The sequence below is a fragment of the Seriola aureovittata genome, chromosome 7 (genome assembly GCF_021018895.1).
Source record: "Seriola aureovittata isolate HTS-2021-v1 ecotype China chromosome 7, ASM2101889v1, whole genome shotgun sequence".
NCBI classification, from domain to species: Eukaryota; Metazoa; Chordata; class Actinopteri; order Carangiformes; family Carangidae; genus Seriola; species Seriola aureovittata.
The window spans coordinates 24891724-24917481 of record NC_079370.1 but is presented as its reverse complement, the minus strand read 5'-3'; the positions used below and the strand labels follow the sequence as shown (position 1 = coordinate 24917481).

Below are 25758 nucleotides of genomic sequence, written 5' to 3'. Positions count from 1 at the left end.
GGTAAAATAGGTTTCAAACTGCAAAAACTACAAACCTGTATTTGTTTGTCTGGTCTACTCTAGTTAAACTTTTACTGCCCCCTGTGTTTTGAAAATGAGTCCACTTCCATAGCAACCTGCAGTGTGTCTGTAATTACACTGAGAGGTTTGTGGCTCGCCCTGTGTAACTGCTTGGTTTGACTTTCTGGGCCCTCAGTTTCAGAATACTCTACAGGCATTTGTGTTTTTGAGGTGAAAATGTGTGGAGTAGTTTCAACAGGTAAGACAAATTTCAATTTACCTTTTTTTTGGGGGGGGGGGGGGGGTTTGAACTAATGTTGGTTTGCTAACTTACTTTAAGTTTTTCTTTCTTTTTTTAAGAGTTTCCACATCTCACCGCTGGTAAATTTGTGAGTACAAGTTTTAATTGACGCTTCGTAACCTCATAAATTCTGTAACATTGGGTTGGCAGAATTTCTATACCGTGACTGTTTCAGTACTCAATTTTTTTTTCCCATACAGAAACACACACTGGCCTCTGATGATGTGCTGGCTCACTTCTTCAATGACTTCTTAAGTCTGCCGGTAAAGTAGTCCTAATGTATACATGCAGCATATTTTTGAAAAAACTTGTACCCTTCTTATACCCTGACATCTTTTCCCAGTCTTTCTCAGAGGCTTTGCAGTACAACCAGGAGACAGGGCTGTTTGAGGTGGTGAGTGGGACAGCTGATTCTATCTGCAGAAGAAAGAGAACAGTCCTGCACCGCAGCAAATCACAACTACTTACCAGTAACCCCACAGTGCTGACCAGAACTCCTCCTGTAGACAGCCATTACACTGTTTATGTAAGCAGTGAATAATTCCTTTTTGTGAAAATCAATAGTTGAATATTTTTGGTTTTGATGATGAGTCTGTGCTGTAGTTTTAGAGGGTTGACTTGAGGTATCTGTCTCCCTGACCTTTGCAGTGTCTGGACAGAGAACAAGGAATTCAGTGGATCATGGAGGAAAGATTCCCCTTTTTCCTTCAAAGTGATTACTACATTGAATACAGGTACGTGAGTACGAGTCAGGTTGTTTTTGGACCTACCATTCATACAAAACAAATGTAGTTTTACCTTCTATATTGTACATAGATTTAGATCATTTTATGTTGTTTACGTCATGTAGATACTATAACTTCTGTCATTCAGCTTTGCAAGAGCCTTGAGAAATGCTTACCCACTGGCCTATATTTTAAAGATGATATGCTTCAGTTAGCTGTGACACATATTGTGATCATCATTTTCAAAGACTGCTTTTGTCAGTGATTATGAAGTGTTGTACTCTGGCAGTACAGTATGGTTATTATTATAGGACGCCTTGTAATTGTGTTTTAAGATTGTTGCCCTACGTTCTTTTAGTCCACCTAATTCCTTATGCATCTAGTGACAGGCATTAGAAACACATCCCTGTACAGATGAGATGACTGACTGACCTATGCTAACTTGCAACCTACACATGGAAGCAATGAAAGAAATAGCAATAACCTAATTTGTTCATTCCATATTTTTATTAATGTGTAATAATTACGTGATGCTTTCAGAAAAATGTGTGCTTGTGTATTCTGTGAATGGTGGTGTATCAGTTCTCTCTGGTCTTTCCCAGACTTGCCAAGTTGTTGTTTCAGTGGGAGCCACACCTCTGTATCCAGAGAAGGAAAAGAAGCTCAAGCCGAACCACCAACTTTACATATCAACCCTCTGGCCAGAGGGAACATATCAATGCAGAATGCATGGAATCATCCAGATGTTTCTCCAGCTGTTCTGAGCCAGACAACCCTTGTACCTTTTCCTCTTTTCCCTCCTCATATTCCTCCTGCTCCTCCAACCTGCCATCAGCTGGCAACTCAGAGAGGCAACATCTCCAAAAGTCCAGTGGCCAGGATTTTGAGTCTTCACAACTACAGCTGGAGTACCTGGCTGCTAGAGTGGTTAAACAGGTGCTCAACAATGCCCTGAAAGTAATGGATCATCAGAGACAGCAAAACATTTCTGGCTGTTTCAGCAAGTCAGTAGACCAGACACATTGTACCAGCACAGATAAACCCTGTGAATGTAAAGTTTGCCAACATTCACCTAATGGAGGCAGAGAAAGACTGGAGGGGAAGAAGGAGAAAGTTCAAGAACGCAAAAGGGGGAGTAGGGACACAGACCATGAAAATGTCCCTGATATTTGTTGCCATGGTAGCTGTTGCCAGGGCAATATACCAGGCTTGGGTGCGTTCAAGGAGTTTCTGCGGGGAACGCCAGGGGAAAAGCTAATTAATCTCTGGATGGATATAGAAAAACTGAAAGCCACACAGCACAGAGAGCGGAAGAACAGGTGAACATCAACTTGGTCTTTTTTTACCATTCAAAAGCCAGCGGATGTTTTGCAAGCATGGTTTGATGCAGAGGTCATAGTGGCAACAGCAACTACAAAAACAAATACAATGTTTGTATTTTAAGAGATATATGAAATGAAAATAAAATTATCAAATAAGATATATTATATATTATTATATTTATTTTCCAGGTTCTTGGTCCTGATGAGGAGCCGGTACCTGCTGAGCAGCAGTCGGAGCAGTCTGAACACAGAGCTGCTCTCCAGACTGGAACTGAAGACCTCCCCCTGCTGGACAGAAGAGAAACTGTGTTCAGTTCAGCCCTGCCTCACTGAGGCTCTGCTCTACTACTGGTGAGAGTCACATTTAACTGTATTAAACTTCCTAATGTCTGTGAAAGTGAAAGACCACTTTCCCCATTGACATTAATGAGAAATTCAAGTGGTGTCAGACTTTTGTACCCATCTGTATGTATATGTGTATATACATGTGGGATAAATTAAAGGAAAACAGACCAACTGTGTTAATGATGTTCCACCACGAGCCTCCAGAACAAACCAGTGCCCCTTGTCATAAATACATAAAGTGTACTGTACTCTACACTTCCAAAGGACAGTTCCTCATTTGGTGTTTTGCTGATGGTGGTAAACGTCACTGCACAATTTCCTTTAGGTTTATCACCACATAGTTTACTTTTAGTTTAGTTTATTTGCACAGAAGTTACAGTAAAATATTACACTGTAAAAAAGATATATTAATTCTGCAGGAGAGGAAGGAAGCCCAGAGTCGTCCTCTTCATTTCAACAAGTCATTAAAAACATACTACATAAAGCAATACAACATCAAATAGACAAAAGAGGACCCCTAAAATCCCCTAAAGATCCCCTAGAAACCTCCTGAAGAACAACTAGGACCTCGTAAAGGACCACAACAACTTCCAAAAGACACCTGCAATCTCCTTAATGACCACCAGAATCTCCTAGAGGCCCAGTAGAAACCCTCTGAAGGACTACTCTGACCTCTTAAAGGACCACTAAAACCTCCAAGACTGCTTTCAAGCTTCTAAAGGACCTCTAAAACCTTCCCATTGACCACTAAACCTTCCAAAACTACATGTAGAATCTTCTCAATGATCATTACAACGTCCAAAAGATCTCTAGAAACACCTAGAGGAGATCTAGGACTTCTTCACTGACCTTTTTAAAAGACTTCCATAACCTCCTAAAGGACCCCTAGACCCTTCTAAAACCACTGACCACTAAAACCATCCCTAGAACCTCTTAAATGACCACTATATGCCCAAAGCTTTATATAGATAAATATCATTTGTAATATTCTCTCTTCATCCCCCACAGGGCCCCCCGGTTCTCGAAATCTCAGTGTGTTCATGAAGACCATGATGACACCTCTAATGTGGGGCTGTGGTGGTGGAATAGCTGTCCATCAGGGAGACAACTCCACCTTGACTCTTTAACCCTGCCTCCCCTCGTCCCTGACACCCGCTTGTCTCGAGCCTCCCATACTGTCCCTTCACAGGTAGGCACAGTGGGTGGATGCGATAGGTCTGGGTGAAAAAAGGTTTTAAGGTGGGAAGCAGCTTGTGATATGAAGCAAAAATACAACACAAAAAAACTGGTATCAAATACCATACTGTAAGTCATTTATCAAACTAAAATGCTAAACATTCAATTCCAGCTTCTCCTATATGAGAACTTGATCACTTCTTTGTTTTATATCATTATAATTCAAATATCTTTGAATTTTGGACTCTAGCAATAACAAGCAGTAAGATATCACCTTGGGTTTTCAGAAATTTGAATTTTTCACTTTTTTTTGCGCATTGTAGGAGCTCAGTGGTGAATTGTTGAAAGATAACTGTCCAATTAATAAATAATGAAACTAATCATAAGTTGTAGCCCTAGATTAAAGTTTTCTTTTTACATAAATTATTTTGGTGATTGTATTACAAGTTTCCTGTCTTTGTCTGTACTTCATCAGTTATGCTCTGGCAGAAGTCAGTTTCTGGAAGGCAGGAGGATGGAAAAGATGTTACAGGCTCTCAGTGTAGACTCACGTGCCGGCTTGTACTTCACACACTTCTGTGTACAATCTGGAAACCAGGTACAACGAGAACTATTGGATTTTAATGCACTAAATTCCACATTAAGTCTGCATAGTCCATCACATTCAATTATGGCTGTTATACATCCAAGATAGTGGATAACATCTTTGTAATCACAATGTTGAGCAGTTCAGTCAAAACACTGTTGTTCCAATGTCCTGTCTCAGCTTTGGGAGAATGCAGTTTACTTCTGGACTGATCTGCGACACTACCATGAGCTGTTCTACCAGGATGGGATGGACCCGTACAGAGTACAGAGAGAGGCACAGGTCAGTACGCACACACACTCACACACACAGATTTCACTGGAGAGTTTTCTACATTCATCTCACACTGCCTTCTGGCGCAGACCTGGAGGGGACTGGCTCTCTCAGTGCAAATTTTGGCGACCTCTCCAATTATATTAAGCTGGCTGCGAGGAATCTAGGGGTAATATTTGATGCCAATCTGAGCTTTGACAACCAAGTCAAACATGTGGTTCAATCTTTTTTTTTTCCCAGCTCAGAGATCAGTTCCAAAATTAGATCATTTTTATGAATCACTGACCTACAAAAAGTTATACATGTTTTTAGTTATTCTCGGCTTGATTACCCCAACATACTTCATCCAGGTATCAGCCGGGCCTCCTTCCATTGTCTTCAGCTCGTGCAAAATGCTGCTGCTTGTCTTATTGCTGGAACTAACAGGTACAATCACATGACTCTGGTGCTCGGCTCCCTGTTAGATTTCGGATTGATTTTAAAATTTTATTACTGACTTTTAAAGCCTTAAATGGCTCTGCCCCCAATTACATCTCTGATTTATTGACATGGTATATGCCCAACCGAGAATTGAGATCGGCGGATGGAGGTCTGCCGGTCCTCCCAAGGTCGAGGCTTGTGACTAAGGGTGACTGGACGTTTGATATTAGACGCCCGACACCCTGGAAATCTGTATTAAGAAATCTTCTTAATACAGATTTCTTTGTCTTAGCTTTTGGTAATGTCTGATTCGTGTTTTATTTTTTATTTTTATCCCTTATTACTGTTTTTACATACATGTATTTTATTGCTGTCAGATCTTTTTGCATAATGTTGATTTAGATGTTTTTTATTATGCTGTCTTACACTTCTTATGATGCTTGCTTTGTTTTTTTCTTCTATCTGGTTTTACTTTTCTATACTTTTCTTAAAGCACTTCGTAACTTTGTTAAGAAAAGTGCTGTATAAATAAAATTATTATTATTATAAAAATACTTAATTAACTACTGACTCAGATGTTAAGTTAGTGACCTAAGGTGATATTAATTAAACTAATCTCAGTAGCTATTTAACACACATTGGAAGTATGAGCAAATTAATAATATTAGAAAATGTAAATAAAGGAGAGGGAAGCATCTTTGTCTACAAAACAATAATCCCTGAAAGCAAAGTATTTTCTCTATTTTACACATAAATTAAATGCATAGCGGGTTGTGATTTTTTTTTTTTTTATTATGTCTTTTTACTGTTTCAATTTGAGACTGAGTGCATTTGATGTCTATAGAGATGAGTTCAGGCTGGTTCATCAGATAGTTTCTGGTAACTTGGTGCATCTGTGGAGTTTTTCCTGTCATAAAACACTCGTCTCAGGATAACTTCATTTTCATTTAGCCAAAACATAGCAACACACTATTTCAGATAATAAATTGTTCATGATTTCATGAATTTTTCTTAAGTTTCTTCAAGTCTCACCAAAGCCATCTGTACAATATCAAACTAATTTCAAGTAATAAAAAATAGTTATATTCATGTAACTCATGTTTCTTTATGGGGAAAAGAAGTTGTAGCCAATTTAAAACTTAAATGAAGATACTTAATACAGAAGAACACAATATCCAGAGTGATAAAGAGGCTGCCTTTAGAGAGGACGCCAGGCAAAATGATGAATCACAACAAATTAAAAAACAGAACAAATGTCTTAAAATGTAATCAAAAAGGTAATGAAACAGATATTGAGTGTAACATTTTGTTACCCTTGCGCACACACATACACACCTGACCTTTTTGCTTACTCTCTTGGCCTGTCATTCCCTTTGTCCTCGCGGCTTCTCTCCAACCTCTTTACCCGTCACTAAGTGGGGAGATTTAAACCCCCATAAAAACAAGTGAGTCAGACCCCCCTCCCGTCCAGGTCTGCGCCAGTCCACTCACCCAGAACCACCCTGTCTGGCTACAGCCGGACCAGGGAGGAAAGTAAAGCGGTATGGTCCAGAATACCGCACAGTGAAATCGTTTTTCCTTCAGTTAACCTTAAGTTCACTAGAGGAATGAAATTTAGAAGATGTTTCCATGGTGTCGTTGCCAACAGGGTTAAAAGACTGACATTTATGTGGTGTGATGCAGCAGTGATGACAGATAGTGAATATTGTGTATGAGAGCACTGAACAATGGTGATGATGAAAGTGATGGCAGTAGTGAGGAGAAATGTTTCTGAAGTGATGACATATTCCTCTCCTCTCCTCAGCTCCTATACTCCACATATCTGTACACCTCTGCTAGAAGGAGCATTGGTGTGGATGAGGAGATCAGGAGGAAGGTGTACAACAGACTAATGCCGGCTTTTGAGGAGCTGTTTGACGAGGTTGAGGAACACACCCTGAACATCCTGCTGCAGCCATGGACACTGCTGGTAAGCAGGGATGAAGAGTCCTTCCAGAAGGTAACCACAAATGACAAATTACTTCAACTATCATTAAAATACTTTGTCAGTTTTCTTTTAATTAATCAACTAATCATTGCAGCTCTGAGTGGCTTTATGTCTGTGTGTTTCTAGGTGTGTGTGCAGGAAGGGAATAGGGTTGAAAGTCAGGACTACAGGGAACTCCAGAGTGTGTACGAGGAATCAGAGCACCGACTGAAACAGGTCAGGTCACACAGCATCAATGAATACCACAGACTTTTAAAATGTTGGTGCTCTGTTAACCTGCCAATAAACACACACCTGTGAACATAGCTAATGTAAAAATTAATGTGAAAATGGTTTCTTTCCAGTGTTTATGTATTGCTTAGTAACACTGTTGATAATCTGCTGTTCCAAGCCTGTATTACTTGGCATGAACATGCCGTTTACAATGGTGTCATACTTCTGTTATATAGAAGAAATGATCCATGTGACTTTAGAGCATCTACGAGGCAGTATTAGGTATGAGGTGATGTGGAAAAATCACTGTTAAGAGTTTTGAACCACACCTGTTTTTATGCCTCTGCTCCGGTGACAGCCAGAGATTGTTGTCCGTCTGTCCGTCCCTCCATCCGTCCCATTCTCGTGGACACAATATCTCAGAAACGCCTCAACTGAACTTCTTGAAATTTGGCACAAACATTCACTAGGACTCAAGGATGATGAGATTTTGGTGGTCAAAGTGACACGCAATATCACCAGAACTCTTCAAGGGAATCCTTTCAAATTTGGTACAAATGTTCACTCGGACTCTGGACGAACTGATTAGACTTTGGTGAAAAAAGGTCAAAGGTCAAGGTCACAATGACCTCAGGAAACACTTAAACCTTTACTTAAGACATCACACAACAATTATGACCAGATTTTACACAAATGGTTCATATTTTGTGTGATTCTGGTTAAACAGGGATGTGACCTGAATCTGAGGGGCGGAGGCAGAAAACCACAAGGCAGTAATTCTAGTTCTTTCTTGTTTTTTATGCCACCTCTTTTTTTATTTCTCTGGCTCCTCTTGCTGTATCTCCCCTGCAGGTGCAGCAGTCTGGGTCCATACAATCTCCCTCTCCTATTGCTTCTTCTACTCCCTCCTCAAAGGGCCTCCAAGCACCTAACTCTTGGTCTAGTGCGTCTCCAAATTACCAAGGTTACCGTCTAGGTTCCTTACTTCGTCATCGCCACGAGATTGGGCACTTTATGTCTTTCCTCCAGAATCAGGATGCCAGGTAACCCCTGTAACTCAGATAGCTTTATCATCAGACTTTTATCTTTAACAATATGCCCCCACACCAACATATGCACAGTATATTCACAGCAATGTATTATATATGAGTATAAAAGGGGCTAGATGTATACAGTACATTGCACTGAAGTTTATGTGAAAGTAACACGTGTGTTCTGAACAAGTGTTTCTGCACAGTGTTCATCTGACATGTTGGCTGGATTTGGAGCAGTACAGGAGGACTCCTCAGCGGGACAAGGCTGTCAAACAAGAGAGGTCCTCTCACATTGCAACCAAATACCTCAACAGGAAGTACTTCTTTGGTCCTGACAGCCCTGCCTCCACAGAACAACAGAATGATGTATGTCAATTACATATTTTGAAAACCAGTATGTTCATCGGTATGTTTTTAGCAATTGTACCCATTTTGGTGTTGTCTCCACTGAGTTTGAAATATTGTGAAGATTGTTACAACATGGCAATCCAAAGATGAGATGTGAGCTCCAGTTGTGGCTGAGCATTCACAAGTGATAAACAGAGGCTGCTGTGGCTCTCACACTATTTCTGCAGACTTCACGCTGACAGCTCTGACAGCAGGGTGTCGTTAGGGAACAGGGATGAGAAGACATGGTTAGAATTAGAAGGAGGAGCAGAAGAGGAGTGTGGTTTGGATCCAGGGATGACAAAGAAGATCTGCTCTTGTAACAATGACACTAGGATGAAATCTCTCCTGACATTTATAGTCTGAGATTAGGTTTCTGAGATTCTAGGGTTACTGCAGGAGGTCATGGTGTGTGAAAGTAGGATGAGTAGATGGGACAGGCAGCGGTGAACCTAATTGTTCTTTTTTGGACACTAAAGATAGCTATGGTTATTACACTGTCATAGCAAGCAGTGTTATTTTATATGTGTTACAGGACTGTGGTTCCACACAGCCTTGTCAGATAAACTCAAGCACCCCTTCATTGATACTACTGCATGTTCCAAATGTGTTCATTTAAAATCGTTTTAATTTTATTAATTATATTAAGCAATAATGTTTTCATAATGTTGCACTAACAGTTTGTTTGGTCGTTTGCACTTGGAGTGGCTGAAGCTGGACATTCTACCATTTACATTTAGCTGATACATTCAGCTCCAGCTAGCAGCTGTTTATTCATTACTTTTAGCTAATGCCAACTGTTAATCCATTGCTTCCAGCTAGCAGTAACAGTTTCAACTGTTTATTTAATGCTTCATTATTCCAGCCATTTCTGTATTACTTTTAGCTCTATTTCCACATTCATGCAGAACTAGATTGATAATGCAGCAGATAGTGTTCCCTTGTATTGTTTTCAAATTAGCTGAGCTATTCTACAATTTCTCTGGCAACCAGAAGTACAAGCGCCCCTGGAATCACTCTTACATGACATATTAAATAATAATGGCCATTGATGAACCCTGATTTTAGGATGTTCTTGTGGCTTACTTGGTTAAGAGAGAGACACTCAGTGTACTTGTTGACATGAATTCAACTCTGGTGCATGACCTTTGTCATTTGTCATCCTCATCTCATAAATACCATCAAAATAATCACTATAACTGTGCATTTGAACGAGAATGCCAATTTTAGTGCTTCTAACTGTGTAGGATCGGATCTGGCTGCTGCCCTTCCATCTCAGCGTTGGTTCTTGTCTGCGTGAGCAATGTAGAGACTGACAGCTTTACTGCTTTGGCCCTTCACTCTTTCAATCACTCAGTCATCCAGACACAGATTGGCCTCCTTTCATCTACTGACTCCCACTCCAGTGCCATGACTGGTTCTCATTTCTGGAGCCGGCGTGTGAGTGAGTGTGTGCATGCATGCCTGTGTGCGTGCAAAATGAGATGAGAGAAAATATAAAGGAGATATAAACAGGGAGACACGGCCAGATCGATGTATGAAGACAGAAAGCAGACAGGGAAGATGAAGAGAACGCATGGATTGTGGGAATGATGAAGAGCACAGCAGGAATCAGGAAGGAGTTTTCAGTTGGGCTTCCCACTGCGGGCAGTTTTTCTATGAATTTGTCCACCACCTCATGTGCTTCATGTGGTTTCATAGAAATCTTTAGACATGTACACTCGTCAGCCTCGCAGACATTCTGTAGCATTCATATCAAACACATGGACACACATGTGACCATTGGCAGGCATCTGCTGTGGCTTTGACTGTCTTCATTGTGTGTGTGTGTGTGTGTGTGTGTGTTTGTTTGTCTCTCTGTGTGTGTGTCTCTCTCTGTGTGTGTGTGTGTGTGTGTGTGTGTGTGTGTGTGTGTGTGTCTCTCTGTGTGTGTGTGTGTGTGTATGTCTCTCTCTCTTTGTGTGTCTCTCTCTGTGTGTGTGTCTCTGTGTGTGTCTCTGTGTGTGTGTGTATGTCTCTCTCTCTTTGTGTGTGTGTGTGTGTGTGTGTGTGTGTGTGTGTGTGTGTGTGTGTGTGTGTGTGTGTGTGTGTGTGTGTGTGTGTGTGTGTGTGTGTGTGTGTGTGTGTGTGTGTGTGTGTGTGTGTGTGTGTGTGTCTCTCTGTCTCTGTCTCTGTCTCTGTCTCTGTCTGTAGATAATGCATCTGGCAGGTGGACTGGAGCGTCTGAAGCTGGAGTGTCTGTCAAATGTGGTTGTCGTGGAGATCCAGGACATCGTCAGGCATCACATTGAGAAAACATGGCTGCCTCAGTTTCTGTCCACGGCAGAGTTCACAGAGCGACAGAAACACAAACCAAAGGTAGATGTCCCGATTTTTGTCACTTTTATTGTATTTATAGAGGGTATCAGTTAAACTGCAACCATTTGGCTATAGCTGGTTACACTGGAGGTCCACAGCCTTGGATAACTATGGCTGTTAACAGCTGGTGTCATTATTAAGTTTACAGATGTTGGAATCAGAACAAACGTTACTTTAAGTACTTTAATTTCACTATGGAAATATTATTTTTATCCAAACAAACAGTAGAATTGTTTTTAGCCAAGCCAGCAGCATCTGTTGGTCGGTCAGTCCAGGACTTTTCTCCTGACTGAAATTTCTCAACTATTGGATGGATTTCTACAATCGTTTGTATAGATATTCTCCAGAGGAAAAAGTCTACTGACTTCAATGATCCTCTGACCTGAAGGCCAAAGTTTTCACTTATCCTGAGAAACATCTCAGCATCTATTTAATGGGTTGGCACCAAATTTTGTACATCCGTGGTTCCCTGACAGAGTATCCTAATGGCTTTTCCTCTAGAAGCACCAGCAGATTGACATTTGTGGTTTAGAGTGAATTAACTCAATAATTTTAGGAGAGATTGTCATTAAATTTGATATAAACATTCATGTTCCCCTCAGGATTCATTGTAATTACTTTTGGTGATTCCTCAACTTTTCCATCAACATGTCAAAATTTTTATTCACTCAACACTAATTAATAAATGTTAGCATGCTAACATGCTAAACTCATTACCTGCTATGTTAGCATTCTGAGCATGTAGCATGTTTATGTTAACATTTAGCTCAAAGTACAGCCACACAGAGTCACTAATGTGGCTGTAGACTCTCATGTTTATTCTCAGTCACATGTATCCAGGTTACTGACACAGCTGTGAAGCTTCTGTAACAGTAGTCATCAGTAAATATCCTTAATATCAAAATCATTAGTGGTCATACACACCCAGGGCAGATATAGAATTATTTGATCCTTTAAAGCAATGAACTTCAGGTTTTGTTTTTGTTCCTGCTTGTTTCTGTCCATTAATGATAGTTTTGGCTACTGTATAAATATTCTCAGCCTTTCTATATGTAATACATGCATGAAGTTAATTATGTTGGTTTGATCTGAAATGCATAACTCTGAGTTCCTAACTTGTGTAAGCTGTACTTGTGATAAGTACCACTGTTAGCATCAAAGCATTTGATCCCTGCTGTACAAAGGCCTCGAGAGTGGACAGAGATAAGAAGTCAGACACATTAGCAGCTCTGCAATGTGAGAAACCACTAAATGCTGTCACTGTCCAGTGGCTCTCTCAGGTTGCCTCATCAAGTGGTAACACCAGAGATTCTGCTGCTGGGCCTCATTATGTTATCAAGTTTACAATGTTTAGTCACATTGATACTGTCATTAGGTAATGAGAGGTAGGTGTAGTTTAGCATTACACTCTGGAGGCAGAGATGTGTTGGAGAGTGGAAAAGATGAAGACGAGGAAAGGCAGAGGAGTTTGGGGGTGCGAGATGGACATGACATCAGGGAGGTGAAGATTTCTCAAAGAGGAGATCAGAGGAGTTAGATCAGAAGAAATGAAGACTGAGTGAAGGTTAAAGGTAAAAAAAGAAGCCAGAGCTTCAGTTACTGCCAATGACGGAGAGCAGCGTAGACCAGTGAGGTCTGAGAGGTGTTCAGTGAGCCTGTTAATCCTAGTTTATTCAGTTTCTGACTTTTGACCTTTGTGTGTGTGTGTGTTTCTGTGTGTGGTAGCCCCAAGCAGCAGACAGGCTCTCGCAGCACGTCTACCATCGACGCGGAACGAGAAGAAAAGCCTGGAAGGTAAGAAGAAATCCTCGGGGGACGCTGGATATTTTGAATTGAGAGAAATAAGGCATTTCCTGGCCTGAAAGCATGTGTGATTTAGTTCATGACTTGGCTTCAAGCACTGGCTTTGTCAAATACCATTTGGGTCTTGTGGTTGGTTTTCCCAAATTGGATCCAGGATAAATAAGATTAAAGCATCAGCATTACTAACCTTCTTTTAATAGTCTTTGGAGTGTTTTCCATGCAGCTCTGTTCCCGTCTCCTCATCTCAGCTCCACAGTAGAACGTAGATATAAACCATGAGCGTTTCACGTCTTAAGCAGGATGATTGCAGGAAGGAGTTTTCATACATGATTGTGACTATCATCTTTGTGATCATTATCTCATCATTGGCAAAGACCAGGTTTTCAGAATAAAGGAGGATCATTATCTCAGTTTTCTGTGAGCTAAGACTGTAGCTCAGAGGTCACAGATTCACTGCTGTTGTTCAAGAGCACACTCACTGGATCTTCTACTGCTCTATGTATAATGTTTTCTTGTTATATTTGCACCAGTAAGCAATAATTCATTTTCATTTTTTTTTATTTGGCTGGGGGGGGGGATTTATTTAACACCTTACTGTGTCCTTGAAAACCTCTGTTTCCTCTGTCTCGTCCACCTGCAGGCTGAGGGTTTATGGATGAGTTCTTCCAAAGAGATTCTCCTGTTTCGACAGATCTTACTCAACCCTGTCACCTGTCTGCAATTCCAGCACTTTGTCTCCCTGAAGGGAGACTTCCTGGAGAACGACATGCTGTTTTGGTTGGAGGTCCAGAGGTATAAGGTAAAAACAAAGTTAGATATTTGTTTTAAATTAAAATATTGTCTTTAATTTTATTCTTTTACTAAAGTTCTACCTTCCATTTTTCCTCTTTTACCTCTCCTCTTGTGTGAAGGACCTTTGTCACTCTCACAGCGACGAGGCCACCATCCAGCAGAAGATCTCCACCATCATCAACTGTTTTATCAACTCGTCCATGCCCCCCAGTCTGCAGATAGACATCCCTCCTGAGCAGGCCCAGCACATTCTGGAGAAACGCCACAAGCTTGGCCCTTACATCTTCAGAGAAGCACAGGTGGTGTGTGTATGTGTCTAAGAGAACGGTTTGCATTGTTATGTTTTCCTGTTTGTGTGTTTCATGTGAATGTCTTTGTTCTGTTCATGTAGATGTCAGTGTTCAGTGAACTGCTGAAGGTTTGGCCTGAATTTCAAGAGCTGAGCAGCAGTGTCGAAGAGAAGCAACTCCTCCCTCTACTGCAGGAGAAACGAGTCAAACACAGAGCCAGAGTGAGAAGACAGAGGAGGAAAGAGGAAGAGGAGGAGGAGGTGGATGAGAGGAGGAGAGCCCAGGTGAGGAAACAAAGGAAAATAAATGACAGTTAAAAGAATGTGGTTATACAATTTCTTATATTACTGCAACATTAAAATCTCCATTCAACCTGATTTGTTGTGCAGGAAGAGCAGGAGTCAGACGAATCCAGTCGTAGAGAGGAGGAGGACATGGGCAATGTAGAAGAAGAACAAGAGGGGAGAAGTGGAAAAAAGCAGTGGAGGACACAAAGCAGAGTGCAGCCGTCTCCCACACAGCCGGTAAGCAGCACTCTGATGTTCCTCACTGGGAAACATGATGAAGGTAGAGCTGAAGATGTGTTTGTGTAAAATGTCTCATATGAAGAAAGTCAAACCAAATTAAATTATTTCATTTGGAAATCTGAAAGTTAAACATGTTAAAATAAAAACTGCAGTGATGAAGATAAACTCGATTACAGCATGAAGGCCTCATCAGTTCCAACCACAGACTATGAAGGCAACTCTAACTGAACCGTTTTTCTAATCACGTTAGATTTGACTCGATTTCTGGATATTTTCCCTCAGCTGTCGTGGTCCTACTCCAAGTACATGGCAGCTCTGAAGAGGGAGGAGGTGCTGCTGAGGAAAAAGAGTCAGTTGGAAGCATCGTTCTCCACTGCCTCAGGTACACACACACCTCCCTTTCTCTCCCAGGGCTCAGTGAAACTCCCATATCCAGCACTTTTGACTTTTAGAGTAGTAGTTACAGTAAATTCGGGAAACCATAACACTGAAATGATATTTAGTCGTTCCCACGGTAAAATCCAAGCTAAATTTCCAAGGCTGTGATATTACCTGGCAGTTGAAGCCAAAACATTGTCAACCCGACCCCCTCCACATGTCAGAGCTGTCTCATTATGTGGAACTCTGGCCAAAACAGCCACTTCAGCCTGTCTATTAAGCGTCAATATTCTGTGCAGGAGTTAGTCAGAGTCCACACTACATGGATATGGAAATGAAGTGTGGTGCTAACCATTAAGAATGAGTTTGAATGGAAATGAAGCAGAGTGCAAATAGTGTTTCAATGGGAAGGTATAGAGAAGAACTATTAACACAGAGGAGCACAGATGGAGCTCATCGCTGTTTCCTGGTGGAGACAAGCTCAGCCTGAAGGCCTGAGAGAACATGTATGACAGATACAGAGATAGAAGAAAGTCCACAGTTAAGGAGGGAGGTGTTTTCTACTTAACACTCAACTCATTAAGTGATCCATGTCTTTCTCTCCTCTCTAGACTCCTCCTCTTACTGCAGTGTCAACTCAGCAGGCAGCAAGCACAGCCACAGGCAGTCACATCGCTCCTCAACAGTGTCACAGATATAACAGTAAGTGAACAGTGCTTTGTCATCGGCCTGATGCAACACTTTGCCTCCAAAGCCTAATTGACTCTCATGCTTTATTGCAGGAGGTTTAAGAGCCTGCAACATGAAATGAAACCAGAGCTCAGGGTGACTGACAGCGACAAAGGTTGAGGCTGGGTTTATAGATGATGTAAGAATATTTTTCAAACGCAGTGTAACAGACACCTGCTGATTCTTACATCCATTTCGCTTCTGTATCAGTCCTAGCAGATGTGTTTTCACTGAGGTAAAGACAAATGTAATTAACCTTACTGGTATTTAGATTTCTTTTCAGACATAGTACACAATGATAGAATATCACTTAATATTTTTTATTAAAACATTTCTCTATTAATATCCATTTATATACACTGAAGGCAATAGACTTAAATTGTACATAGAACTCAGTGGTACAACAAATATAAAAGGCAACAATAACATGTTGGCATCAATGTAAGGAGTTTATCATCTATAAAAACATTTTGGTTGAAAGCTGGTATCTTATCCCCATCAACATGTATATAATATTGCACTTAACATTGGCATGAGACAGTCTCTGAATGTAAACACCAAGAGCTTATTCTGCAGAGTGAGACCGATCTGAGTGACTCCTGGTTGTTGTGCATTTTTTATCTGCAACACTGAAGAGACTTCACACTGACTGAACAAGCCCTAATTTTGAGTTGACACAAATCTTATTTGTTTTAGTGTTAAATACAGTGTATGATCATTGAAATGTCTTAGCATAAGAAGTGTTTTAACTCACGTGTTTCTATGATTCTAAACCCACAGATTTTTCTGTGTAGTTTGTTGTATCAGTAAAAAATATCTTTCAAAGGCAATTTATAAGAATTCCCTACATTCTAAGGCATGGATGGCCAGGTGGACTTAAAGTTAAATATAACAAACTATTATTTTTGCATAAATGGGTAGTTATCTTTTCAGAGGTTTTATTAAATTTAGATTGGAACAAAGGTCTGATCTTATATAAATTTAAGAAAGCCACCAGTGTGTATCAGTGGAAACCGATGCGCAAGGCTTTATTCTTTACCATGTTGAACTTGCTGACAAACACCTTGGTGAAGGCGGGATCCACCATGTAGTGGTAAGACTTGGTGACAGAGGGCGGTGGCTCGGCAAGTGTCACCGGTGGCTGCAGCTGGAGGGAGGTAGCAGAGGGGGAGAGAAAGTGGGAGGCTCTCGTCACGTAATCCACCAGCCGCTGATACTGCTGCTCTGACAGACGCTCACGAACACCGTCACCCTGAAGAACAACACACATATGATTACCAAGTTAACTCTACTGCAGGTGCTGTCCAATCATATGCCATCAAAGGACACATGATGAAGTGTTGTGTAAAAAGTATGTTGTCATGACGATAGCAGCTGATTGAACCTTCAATCTGACAAACTGGTGAAAAGAGCTGTACTACTGAGATGTAAGAAGAATTTTATCATTCAAGTGCCTAAAGGGTTGTACTCATCCTCTAAGTGTGACATGGCATAAATATATTGATCTGGTAGTCTGCTGTGTTAATCACTGAAAAATATTCAAAATACTTGGCACATAATATACTGACAATCGTTGTTTACCACCATGTGACCTCTGTAGCTCCATTACTTTCAGAGTCTCACCTCTGTGTCACTGGTGACTGTCTGCTGCTGTAAGGTGAGGGTGAGCTGTCCTTGCTGTCCGGGCTCTTGCTGACACTCCACCTGCGGAGGACAGGAAATGTAACGTTCAATTCACAGCCTGCACATCAACACCACTAAAGAAATGTTCATTTGACTGTTACAGGAACTGTTTTCAGACTGGTCAGGAGATTTCTGATGTGTGTGGAATGCCATTTTTCTTTTCCATTACCTCTGTGATGGGGAAGGCCTGCTGCTGTGTGTCCTCACTGAGACTGACCACAAACAGCACCTCGGAGGTGAGCAGCAGACAGCCGGCATGCTCCTGACCTGACCCACTCACAATGGTCACCTCCAGGGCCATGTGCAGCTCCGGTCGTCCCAGAGACTGAAGCATCTTCCTGTGGTTAGAGCAGGAAGGGATGTACATTATAAACAAGTTATGATATACACACACTATTTAGATGGAAAGGATTGGAAAATTCAAACTTTACATACAATCAAATATTGAAAATAAGGCATTTGTAATTTTATGCTTAATCAACATGTAAAATGTATGAAACAATCACATCACTTCACCCTGCGTGCATAGATTATGTGTACGTATAATTACACATAGTTAGACCTTTTAACTTCAGACATACACTTTCCCTATAAACACAAGACCACACAAAGTGTCAAACTAACCTCAGCACATACATACAAGTGACCATACGTGTCTGCATACATCCTGTAATTTACATTTTTGCATGTTCTCTGCATGGTTCCTATTACACGCATGTCCAACAGGGAAATATGTGTGCAGGAAGTGAAGTGTTCAGTCATGTTCCTCTGACAGTTTGTTTACGTTGGAAGGCAGGTGCATTGCAGAGCAGATGTTGAAGCAGCCACAGTAGGGACAGTTTGGTTCTGCTCAGTGTTACTCAGCTCAAGTGTCTGGGCTACCTGCAGTAGTAAAAATAATTGATGGACATCTGATGGAAACCAGTTTGACTGCAATGCAGCATGAATTAAACCACAGGGGAGCATTATCTCAGCATTCATGTATTTTTATCTTTTTTTCATCTTCCTCTAACGTTAGTAAAACACACTTCTAACCCCTCGGGTGACGACAACTAAAGTGGAATGTCCTGAATTAATATTGTATTTAAAATTTGGCCTTTCTCCTCATGGGACACTGACTGCTACTAGAAGTAAATGTTTGATAGCTATGGAAACCAAACTGTAGAAAATTCATTATAAATGCCTTTTCTATAGCTCCTGATAACCTTCTGGACACACAGGCCTCTATAAATTTTATGATATTAAGTGTTTCACTGTGAGAGCACACTGGAATCTCTGGTCTGTAGATACAGCTGCGCTTCAAGCCATTGTCTTTTTACGACACCGGACCCAAAGTTAACCTTCTGCTTGGCACAACATGTAACCTTTGTAAACTGAATCTCTCCAAACCATTGCAACATACAAAGAAAGATGTTCCTGCTTCATCTGATGGCACATGGAAACATCTCTGGACAGACTCATAGTTAAATAACAAGAACAATTTCTAGCTGGCGGCTTTGGCAGAGTGCTTATAAAAACCTTTTAACATGGCTCGATGAGAACAAGGGAGGGCAGGCTGGCTACCATGTGTGGGATCAAGGTCAAACATCTTTCCAGACTTTTTTTGGGGGAAAGTGGGTAATAAACTCTCCAAGGTTATTTTAAACAAGACAGCAAAAATGAGGAGAGAGAACAGCAGATTCTGGAGTGAGTCCAACAACAGCAAAGGCAAGAACACATGTCCCATTTCTAAAGAAGACCCGGAGAAATGTAAAGAAGGACCCTGCAGGCTTAATGAATGGTTCAGGCGTCATACCAGACATATTTAAGGTGGCTGTTCGGGGCCTGAGCCGACTTCTCCTCTATAGGAAGGTAGAGCTGTTTAGGAAGCTGCCACAGTCCTGCTCCATGAAGGATCCCTGTTCGGAGAGACAGTCAAGCATCAGTGTAACTATCGGGGACGTTTGTACATGCATTTAAATATGACGTCAAATCAATGAGACAAACTGGTGCCATTCTGACTTAAATGTTAGCTGAACAATTACACAGTTTGCATTATTACAAAGTAAAATTCATAAAGAACACATGATTAGGCTGATTCTGTGTGTACATGTCAGTGAGTTCGTAACCCGTGTGCGTGTGGTCAGTTTTCCTTCATTCCACTTTAGCTGTCAGCAGAGCGGCAGCAGCAGCGAGCCAGTGAAGTCATCAAGTAGTTAAAACAGAGCCATAAAGAACACAGTGAGGTCCATTAATGATGTCACTGCACCGATACGCTGCAACAGTGTTCAGCTATGAGTGAGTGTTTGGGAGAGTGAATGTAGATATATCCATGTGTTTCATAAGAGAGGATGGAGTGTGACAGAATTACATCACAAATCAATGCAGTTGATCTCGCTGTACTAACATCAGATTGAGTTTTTTGTGTGCATGTTGTCAGAGTGAGTAGTGATGTCTGTTTCTGCTGAGGCTGCATGTGTATGCCTAAGATTGTGTTTGTGTGTGGAACAGATAAATCAGAGCCAGGTCCCCGGGGAGTCACTGCTCTTAAATGAAGCTGCTCACCTCGTTGGTAGTTCATGTGCTGTAGCCAAGACCTGTTAGCACCAACACACACCACCCTCTGACCCACTTCTCACCCCCACCCCCATCTTCTGGCCCCAATACAAAACTAACTCCAGAGGCCATAACTGTGCATGTATGATTAGGCGTGTGTGTGTGTGTGTGAGTCGGGGTCTTTCAGCAGCTCTCTCCTGTGTCTGAAGGCCTCTGTCTGAGGCCAACAGGAAAAAAAAAAAGGTGAGATCGTCCACCCATTTATGATTTTCCTGTCACATTAAGTCTAATTCATGTGTTTATTAGACTATTGTTGCCTAACTCTCCTTGGAAAGTTTTACAAAATGGCAGTTATAATGTGTTAATGATGTGAAAGCTTGCATCTCTACATCACAGATTTTGCATTCATTTGCAAATGTAATTTAAATGACTTCATGTTGAATAGACAAACACATTTCAAACATGTTCAGTTTTCTGTGTTTGATATTTCCCCACAAAATGATGGAGCTCCCTGACAGACACCAAAACAACAAACTATTGGTTAGTTTTCTATGGCCCCTGAGTTTTTTAACTAAAAGTTGGTGAGTTAATCGTGTCTGTGTTGTTCACAATGAGAATCATACTCTAATTTTCCCTACAGCACAGCTTCTGAAGCAAAACACGATGATCAACATCGTGTCATCCTCGACTCATCCTGAACTCACCATATCCAGTCTGGGACACCAATTCAGCTGCTCCCCCGATAGGCTTGGTGAAAACACCCACAATGCCTTTCCCCACTCCAGAGATGACCCCTTTGGCCTTGCTACCAGCTGAGCTCTGTATCTCCCAGTTCCTCTGGAAGTTCTGCATGGGCTGGTCCACAATCCCTGCTATCGCTCCTGCGGAACACAGATAAACTCTTTGTCCTTTGTGTTCTAATGTGCTTTGTTAATAAATATCGAATAAAAGGCTTTTACAATTACAAAATGCAACATGCACAAAGAATTGAATTCATCTTTTGCAGATAACAAAGGGCCAAGGCAGTGATTCTGATTCAGTGAGACAAGGGAAACAGTGTTTGACATACAGAATCCAAAGTGTCATATATAAAAAAACAGGAATTCAGACATTCTTTTGCACTACAGAAAATATCTGACCATTCATTTTATGGATTACACAGATGTTGTGATTTACAGTGTGTCTCAGAAATTATAATCCACTGTAACCCAGAGATGCGAGCAGCTGTTTGGTTTCAATGACAATATGCTCAGTGTGTTTGAGTGTGAGGGTTTTACTGCCCTCTGGGTGTTTATTGAGTCCCTGCTGTGCTGTCTCCACTGCTCCGTCTCACAGCTCTCTGTGACTGTGCACACCACAGTGTGTGTGCCTTTGGACAGTAGATGAAAGGTGTGTGGGCAGAACATGTTTCCATACATATCTAGCAACTTGATGCTGAGGCAAGAGAGATTATACTTTATATCAGGCTTGACTATAAAAACTAACATGACTAAACAAAAATATCAGTGCATTTATTGCTCAATTTATCCATAAGTCTTTCTTGGAATTCATTTATTGCTTGTAATGATTCTTTTTGTTTAAAGCCAACATTGTGATTGCATCCATTATAATTTTCCAAAACCCTGGGAAACTACTTTGTGAGAACAAAGTTCTATTGTTGTCCACTGTTTCTGACATTTGTGCCATTTCTCATCAAACGACTTATTCTGTGTGAGACAGTGTAGTTACTAATAAGATACTAATAGTGCGAGGTAAAAAATTGAGTTGCAGGACCAGGAAAACATTTGGGATTGTTCAACTAAATTTTGACATTTAGAGGGGTTGCCACAAAAGTGTGAAAATATTCTTTTTTTTTTAGAGTAAAGTATTACTGATTATCCATCATGAATGCAAATGATGCTATCATGAGAGGCCTCTATATGAGAATACCTAACAAGCTGATGCCGAGTCGTGACAGCCCTTGTCTCAGTCCGTCGCCGAGGTTCTCTGGGAGCTGTCGCCTCCACTCCTCCTGCCTGGTGTAGTGCTCCTCATCCAGAGACAGGCGGTCCATGTTCCTGGCCAGACTTGTTGCTAAGTTGGTGATGGACGTCAGGGTACCTGAACACAGATAAGCCATGTTCAAATTAAATGTTTACAGTGTCAGTTGTAAATGTCAGTTTACAGTGACATTGTGAACACTGCCAGTAAGTGGTGGGTGAATGTCATTAGAGTACCTCACAATACTCAAACGATCAGAGATTAAAAAAGGGAAGCTGTGTAAGTACATGGTTTTCCAAATGTATTTATTTGGAGATTAAGTGGTTGCTCAAGGATACTTTGAGGTAAGTCCTGTGATTCTTGAGCTGTTGGACATGAACTAGAGCATCTTCCCTACTCCTGCTCCGGACATTTACTTTCTTTAATTTGATTAACTTCATTACATGACTCAGTGTTTGTGCTAACTAACGTGCCATCACTGCGTGATGACGATCTAAATGGAAACTGCGTATCACATAATGCATGTACCGTTTGAATCTGGGAGACAATTTAAAGGAAAACTGTAAATGAATGTTTTAGTACATAAATCCAATAAATAAATGAACCAAACGAAGATTGTGAACGTTGTTGTTACCCTTTGAGATGTGTTTGACGAAGGAGGTGGTTCCTCTGGACACCCCACTGACAAAGGCTCCAGGTCCTCGGGTCAGACCCTCATATGGCAGGCGGAAGAAGTCGGAAACGCCGTTACCAATGCTCCGCACAAGGCTGGCCGGACTGCCGAGGATCTCCAAAGACCCCACCACCCAACCTGAGACAGAGGAACAACAGGAGGTCAGACGGTTACATTTGTGTATAATAATACTACAGTACTGCAGCCAAATATTTTCACAATATGTCCATATATATTGAAACATATAGGAAAACTGATGTGATCAATATAATGCTGTGAGATTTCTTTTATATTCATTTATCGATAGTGTCATGAATATTTCTTCTCGTTCATGCTGACAAGCCACTAAGAAAAGGGAATAACTATTCTAGAGTGTAGTGGATCTCCATTTGCTCAATGCTATAAGATGTTTTAGCTGTTAAACAGCCTTCGTTCTGTTTTCTGGAGGAACTTCAACTTTAACTGTGTTGTTCTTGGAGGTAGCCATGTAAAACACCATGTACTCAACATACTGTATAATCCCACAATCATTTTTACACATCTGAAGTTAGTTTTGCATTTAACAGAAATAAAAAGGAAGACATCTGGAATGCCTGCTCTTAGGAGCAACATTAAACATACCAGCCATTTGAGTAAACTCCCTTTCATTATCTTCTATGAGCCAGAAACAGTTTGGAGTGAAGGCTCTCCCAATCAAAACAACTCACAGAATAACCGCAGCTCCACAATAAAATGTTTTACATAATGATTACATGTTTAACACTGTGTTAATCCGAACAAAAAGGTTCACAAACACGTGCACAGATACACATATACACTTCTGCACACAGACATACACACTCCTGCATGTAATCACACATGTGCCACAGCGAGATTTACAGTCTCATACTATCTCACTTCTCTCATTCAGCCGTAGAGTCTCCTTCAGGTGGCACGGCTCATTGATATTTATGCGCTGACAATTGCATCACAAAAATCAAATAGCCATTTCTCAACGCTCTGCTCTTATTCCCTGTCAATTTGCTCTTGAGTGATGGACTCTAATGGTAGGTAACCAACTCCAGTGGGGCCAAGCGGTCGTTTCTGTTTTACATGGTCTCCCAGTTGTGGTTTGGGTAAAGCATAAAGTCCTGACAGGAGCTGATGTTTACAGGGCTGAGTCATGCTTTTAAATACACACATACACATGCACACACTGGAGTGTATGCGTAGACAGAGTAATATCCATATGTTTATAAGTCTTTGCATGTGCAGACCATGGATTTACGCCTGTGGGTGTATGTGTGGTTGTAGTACCATACATCCTAGAGCTAATCAGTCCCAGAATGCAATGCTTCCAGGAGTCTCTCTCCATGATGACTCAGGAAGAGGAGAACGTGGTGAGGTGATGTGTTGAAATACGAGCAGAAATGAGGGCTCTAACGAGAGACAGCGGGAAGGAAGCATCCGGCCAGAACGGTGATTTCTGATGTGGAAATGTCTGGGTTAAATCAGACCATGTGTGGAGCTTTTGACTACACAGGAGGACAATGCAGGAGAGAGGTATGGTGCCTTTATAGGGCCCGATAAGTCAGGCTTAGACCTGGTGGCCGTTTGCAGATTAACCATAACATCCTGCCTACACGCACAGTGTGAAGCATGAGTCAGACCTTACGATGAAACAGTGAATTATAGCAATGAGAGAATCTAAATCTTTTTTGGGGGCTTCCAGTCATTCAGGTTTTTGTTTTAGTTTTATTGCATTTTTGCCACAAAGCAACGGGAGCGCCTGGAGCTCATGGGAGCAACCATTTCAAAAGTTCAACTCTGACTTAGTGATAATAAATTATGGAATTTCTCACTCAAGCACAAATCCTGTTATTCTGTAAATAATGTGTAAACAACATGATCGGAGGAAACACAGCTTGGCATATAGAATCATTTGCTGTGTAGGCTAATATAGTGAATATGGTACATTCTCTCTCTGTCCATGACCGACCTGCTCTGAAGAGGGCTCCGGCAGCATAGTGCATGGCCAGAGCGTGGACCAGCTGTCTGGCTGTGGTGCAGAGTGGCCCTCTCTCGAACAGAGAGAAGGAGAGAGGAGTGTGGTCTGAGGCGATGTACAGCTTCAGGGAAGCATGGATGCTGACCAGCAGGTTGACTGGCTGGATGGTCAGCTTCTGCAGCCGCACAGGGTTGACCAACGCCTGCATTGACTGGAGCACCTGGATGACATTAATATCACAATATTAACATTTTTCAGATCATCATTTATCCCTGTCCTTCATGGTATTATTTCATCATTACATGATGTGACGATGATGACATAAAGGTAAGTGTGTAAAACACAGCAGTGATACTGTTACCTGTAGGTCTGTCCCAAGCTGAACATAGCACTGTGATTACAATATAATGAGAATGCAGTAACTAAATAAAGTGACTCATCAATTCCTACATAAAGACAACACGTTATGAAGAGTGCACCTGTTCAGGGAGGACGGGGGCTGATCCAGGCTCTCTGCTCCTCTGGGTCTGTGCTATAGCTGAGGCAATAGCTCTGTCGGGGATGTAGGTGTAGAACAGGGTCTTAATGTAGTAAACGAAGGTGTCTTCAAGATAGACTCTGGCAGGCTGCAGCTGGAAGGTGACCTAAAGAGGATGCACACAAAGCTGTAATGAGAACTGAAAATTCATGATTGTTATGAAGAGAATAAACTGACTTGGACGATCAAGTAAAGGACTGATTTCTGTAAACAGTTTCCAAGTTTGTAGAAATTATTATTTTTTTGTATTCCTTCTTATCTTTTGCATATAATGACATTAATTTATCTACATCTTGTATAGATTACCGTTTGTTAAAACAGGAAGAGCATTCTTGTTTTGAGTTTCTTCTTTCACTTTTTATGTTGGTTTTGTGTCAATGAAGCAATTCCTATGTGCTGAGTTATCCAGTATATTGAATGTAATTGACTTAGACACACTGATACCACGTCTCTGAAAAACTGTGAATTTCAGTGTCAAAAGAATTTAGTGTTTTTGAAACTAGCAAAAATGCAGTTGTAAGACAATTTACTGCTGAATTATTACACTGTGTTGAGCTTGTTATGTAAAACTTTATGGTGGCATGTTGCTAAGAGATTTGTAAGGTTTTTGCTCTGTAGCTATGTGTGTTATAGACTTTCTGGGTGCTGAGGTGATGCTAAAGAGCACTGCATGGTTGCTTGGGTACACTATGTGATTACTGGAGTTACAGAAGTAA

The 25758-nt window shown here is 41.2% G+C and overlaps 2 protein-coding genes across 6 annotated transcripts in view; one reads left to right on the top strand and one right to left on the bottom strand.

Moving 5' to 3' along the window:
- The first annotated feature begins 140 nt into the window (after positions 1-140).
- On the top strand, positions 141-20637 carry LOC130172704 (regulator of G-protein signaling 22). 3 transcript variants are annotated; one of them, XM_056381578.1, is made up of 23 exons: positions 141-259; positions 361-389; positions 502-564; positions 645-827; positions 950-1035; positions 1629-2345; positions 2538-2699; positions 3702-3882; positions 4345-4467; positions 4636-4737; positions 6953-7147; positions 7262-7351; positions 8201-8391; positions 8586-8748; positions 10963-11127; positions 12853-12921; positions 13571-13729; positions 13842-14021; positions 14114-14296; positions 14402-14536; positions 14822-14921; positions 15529-15619; positions 20505-20637. In XM_056381578.1, exons 1-22 carry the CDS (start codon positions 238-240, stop codon positions 15615-15617), a joined length of 3387 nt encoding a protein of 1128 aa, XP_056237553.1. In that variant the 5' UTR covers positions 141-237; the 3' UTR covers positions 15618-15619; positions 20505-20637. The 3 variants fall into 3 exon arrangements, with proteins under 3 accessions (XP_056237553.1, XP_056237554.1, XP_056237552.1); XM_056381579.1 differs by lacking the exon at positions 20505-20637 and adding an exon at positions 17433-17565; XM_056381577.1 differs by lacking the exon at positions 20505-20637 and adding an exon at positions 15700-15837.
- The window catches only part of LOC130172703 (intermembrane lipid transfer protein VPS13B-like), a 322841-nt gene continuing 313033 nt past the window's right edge, over positions 15951-25758 (bottom strand). For all 3 annotated transcript variants that reach the window (XM_056381575.1, XM_056381576.1, XM_056381574.1), the window contains exons 60-68: positions 24984-25148; positions 24496-24724; positions 22479-22655; positions 21794-21964; positions 20569-20745; positions 19125-19227; positions 17499-17667; positions 17270-17350; positions 15951-16898 (exon numbers count right to left, since the gene is read on the bottom strand). In XM_056381575.1, the coding sequence (XP_056237550.1) occupies positions 16650-16898; positions 17270-17350; positions 17499-17667; positions 19125-19227; positions 20569-20745; positions 21794-21964; positions 22479-22655; positions 24496-24724; positions 24984-25148 (1521 nt within the window). In that variant the 3' untranslated portion in view covers positions 15951-16649. The remainder of the gene's footprint in view (positions 16899-17269; positions 17351-17498; positions 17668-19124; positions 19228-20568; positions 20746-21793; positions 21965-22478; positions 22656-24495; positions 24725-24983; positions 25149-25758) is intronic.

Excerpts from the sequence above, each read along its gene's own strand:
- LOC130172704 (XM_056381578.1), top strand. The coding sequence starts at position 238 with ATGTGTGGAGTAGTTTCAACAG. Across the intron at positions 260-360 it reads GTGTGGAGTAGTTTCAACAG|AGTTTCCACATCTCACCGCT; the intron begins GTAAGACAAATT and ends TCTTTTTTTAAG. Across the intron at positions 14,537-14,821 it reads AGCCGTCTCCCACACAGCCG|CTGTCGTGGTCCTACTCCAA; the intron begins GTAAGCAGCACT and ends ATTTTCCCTCAG.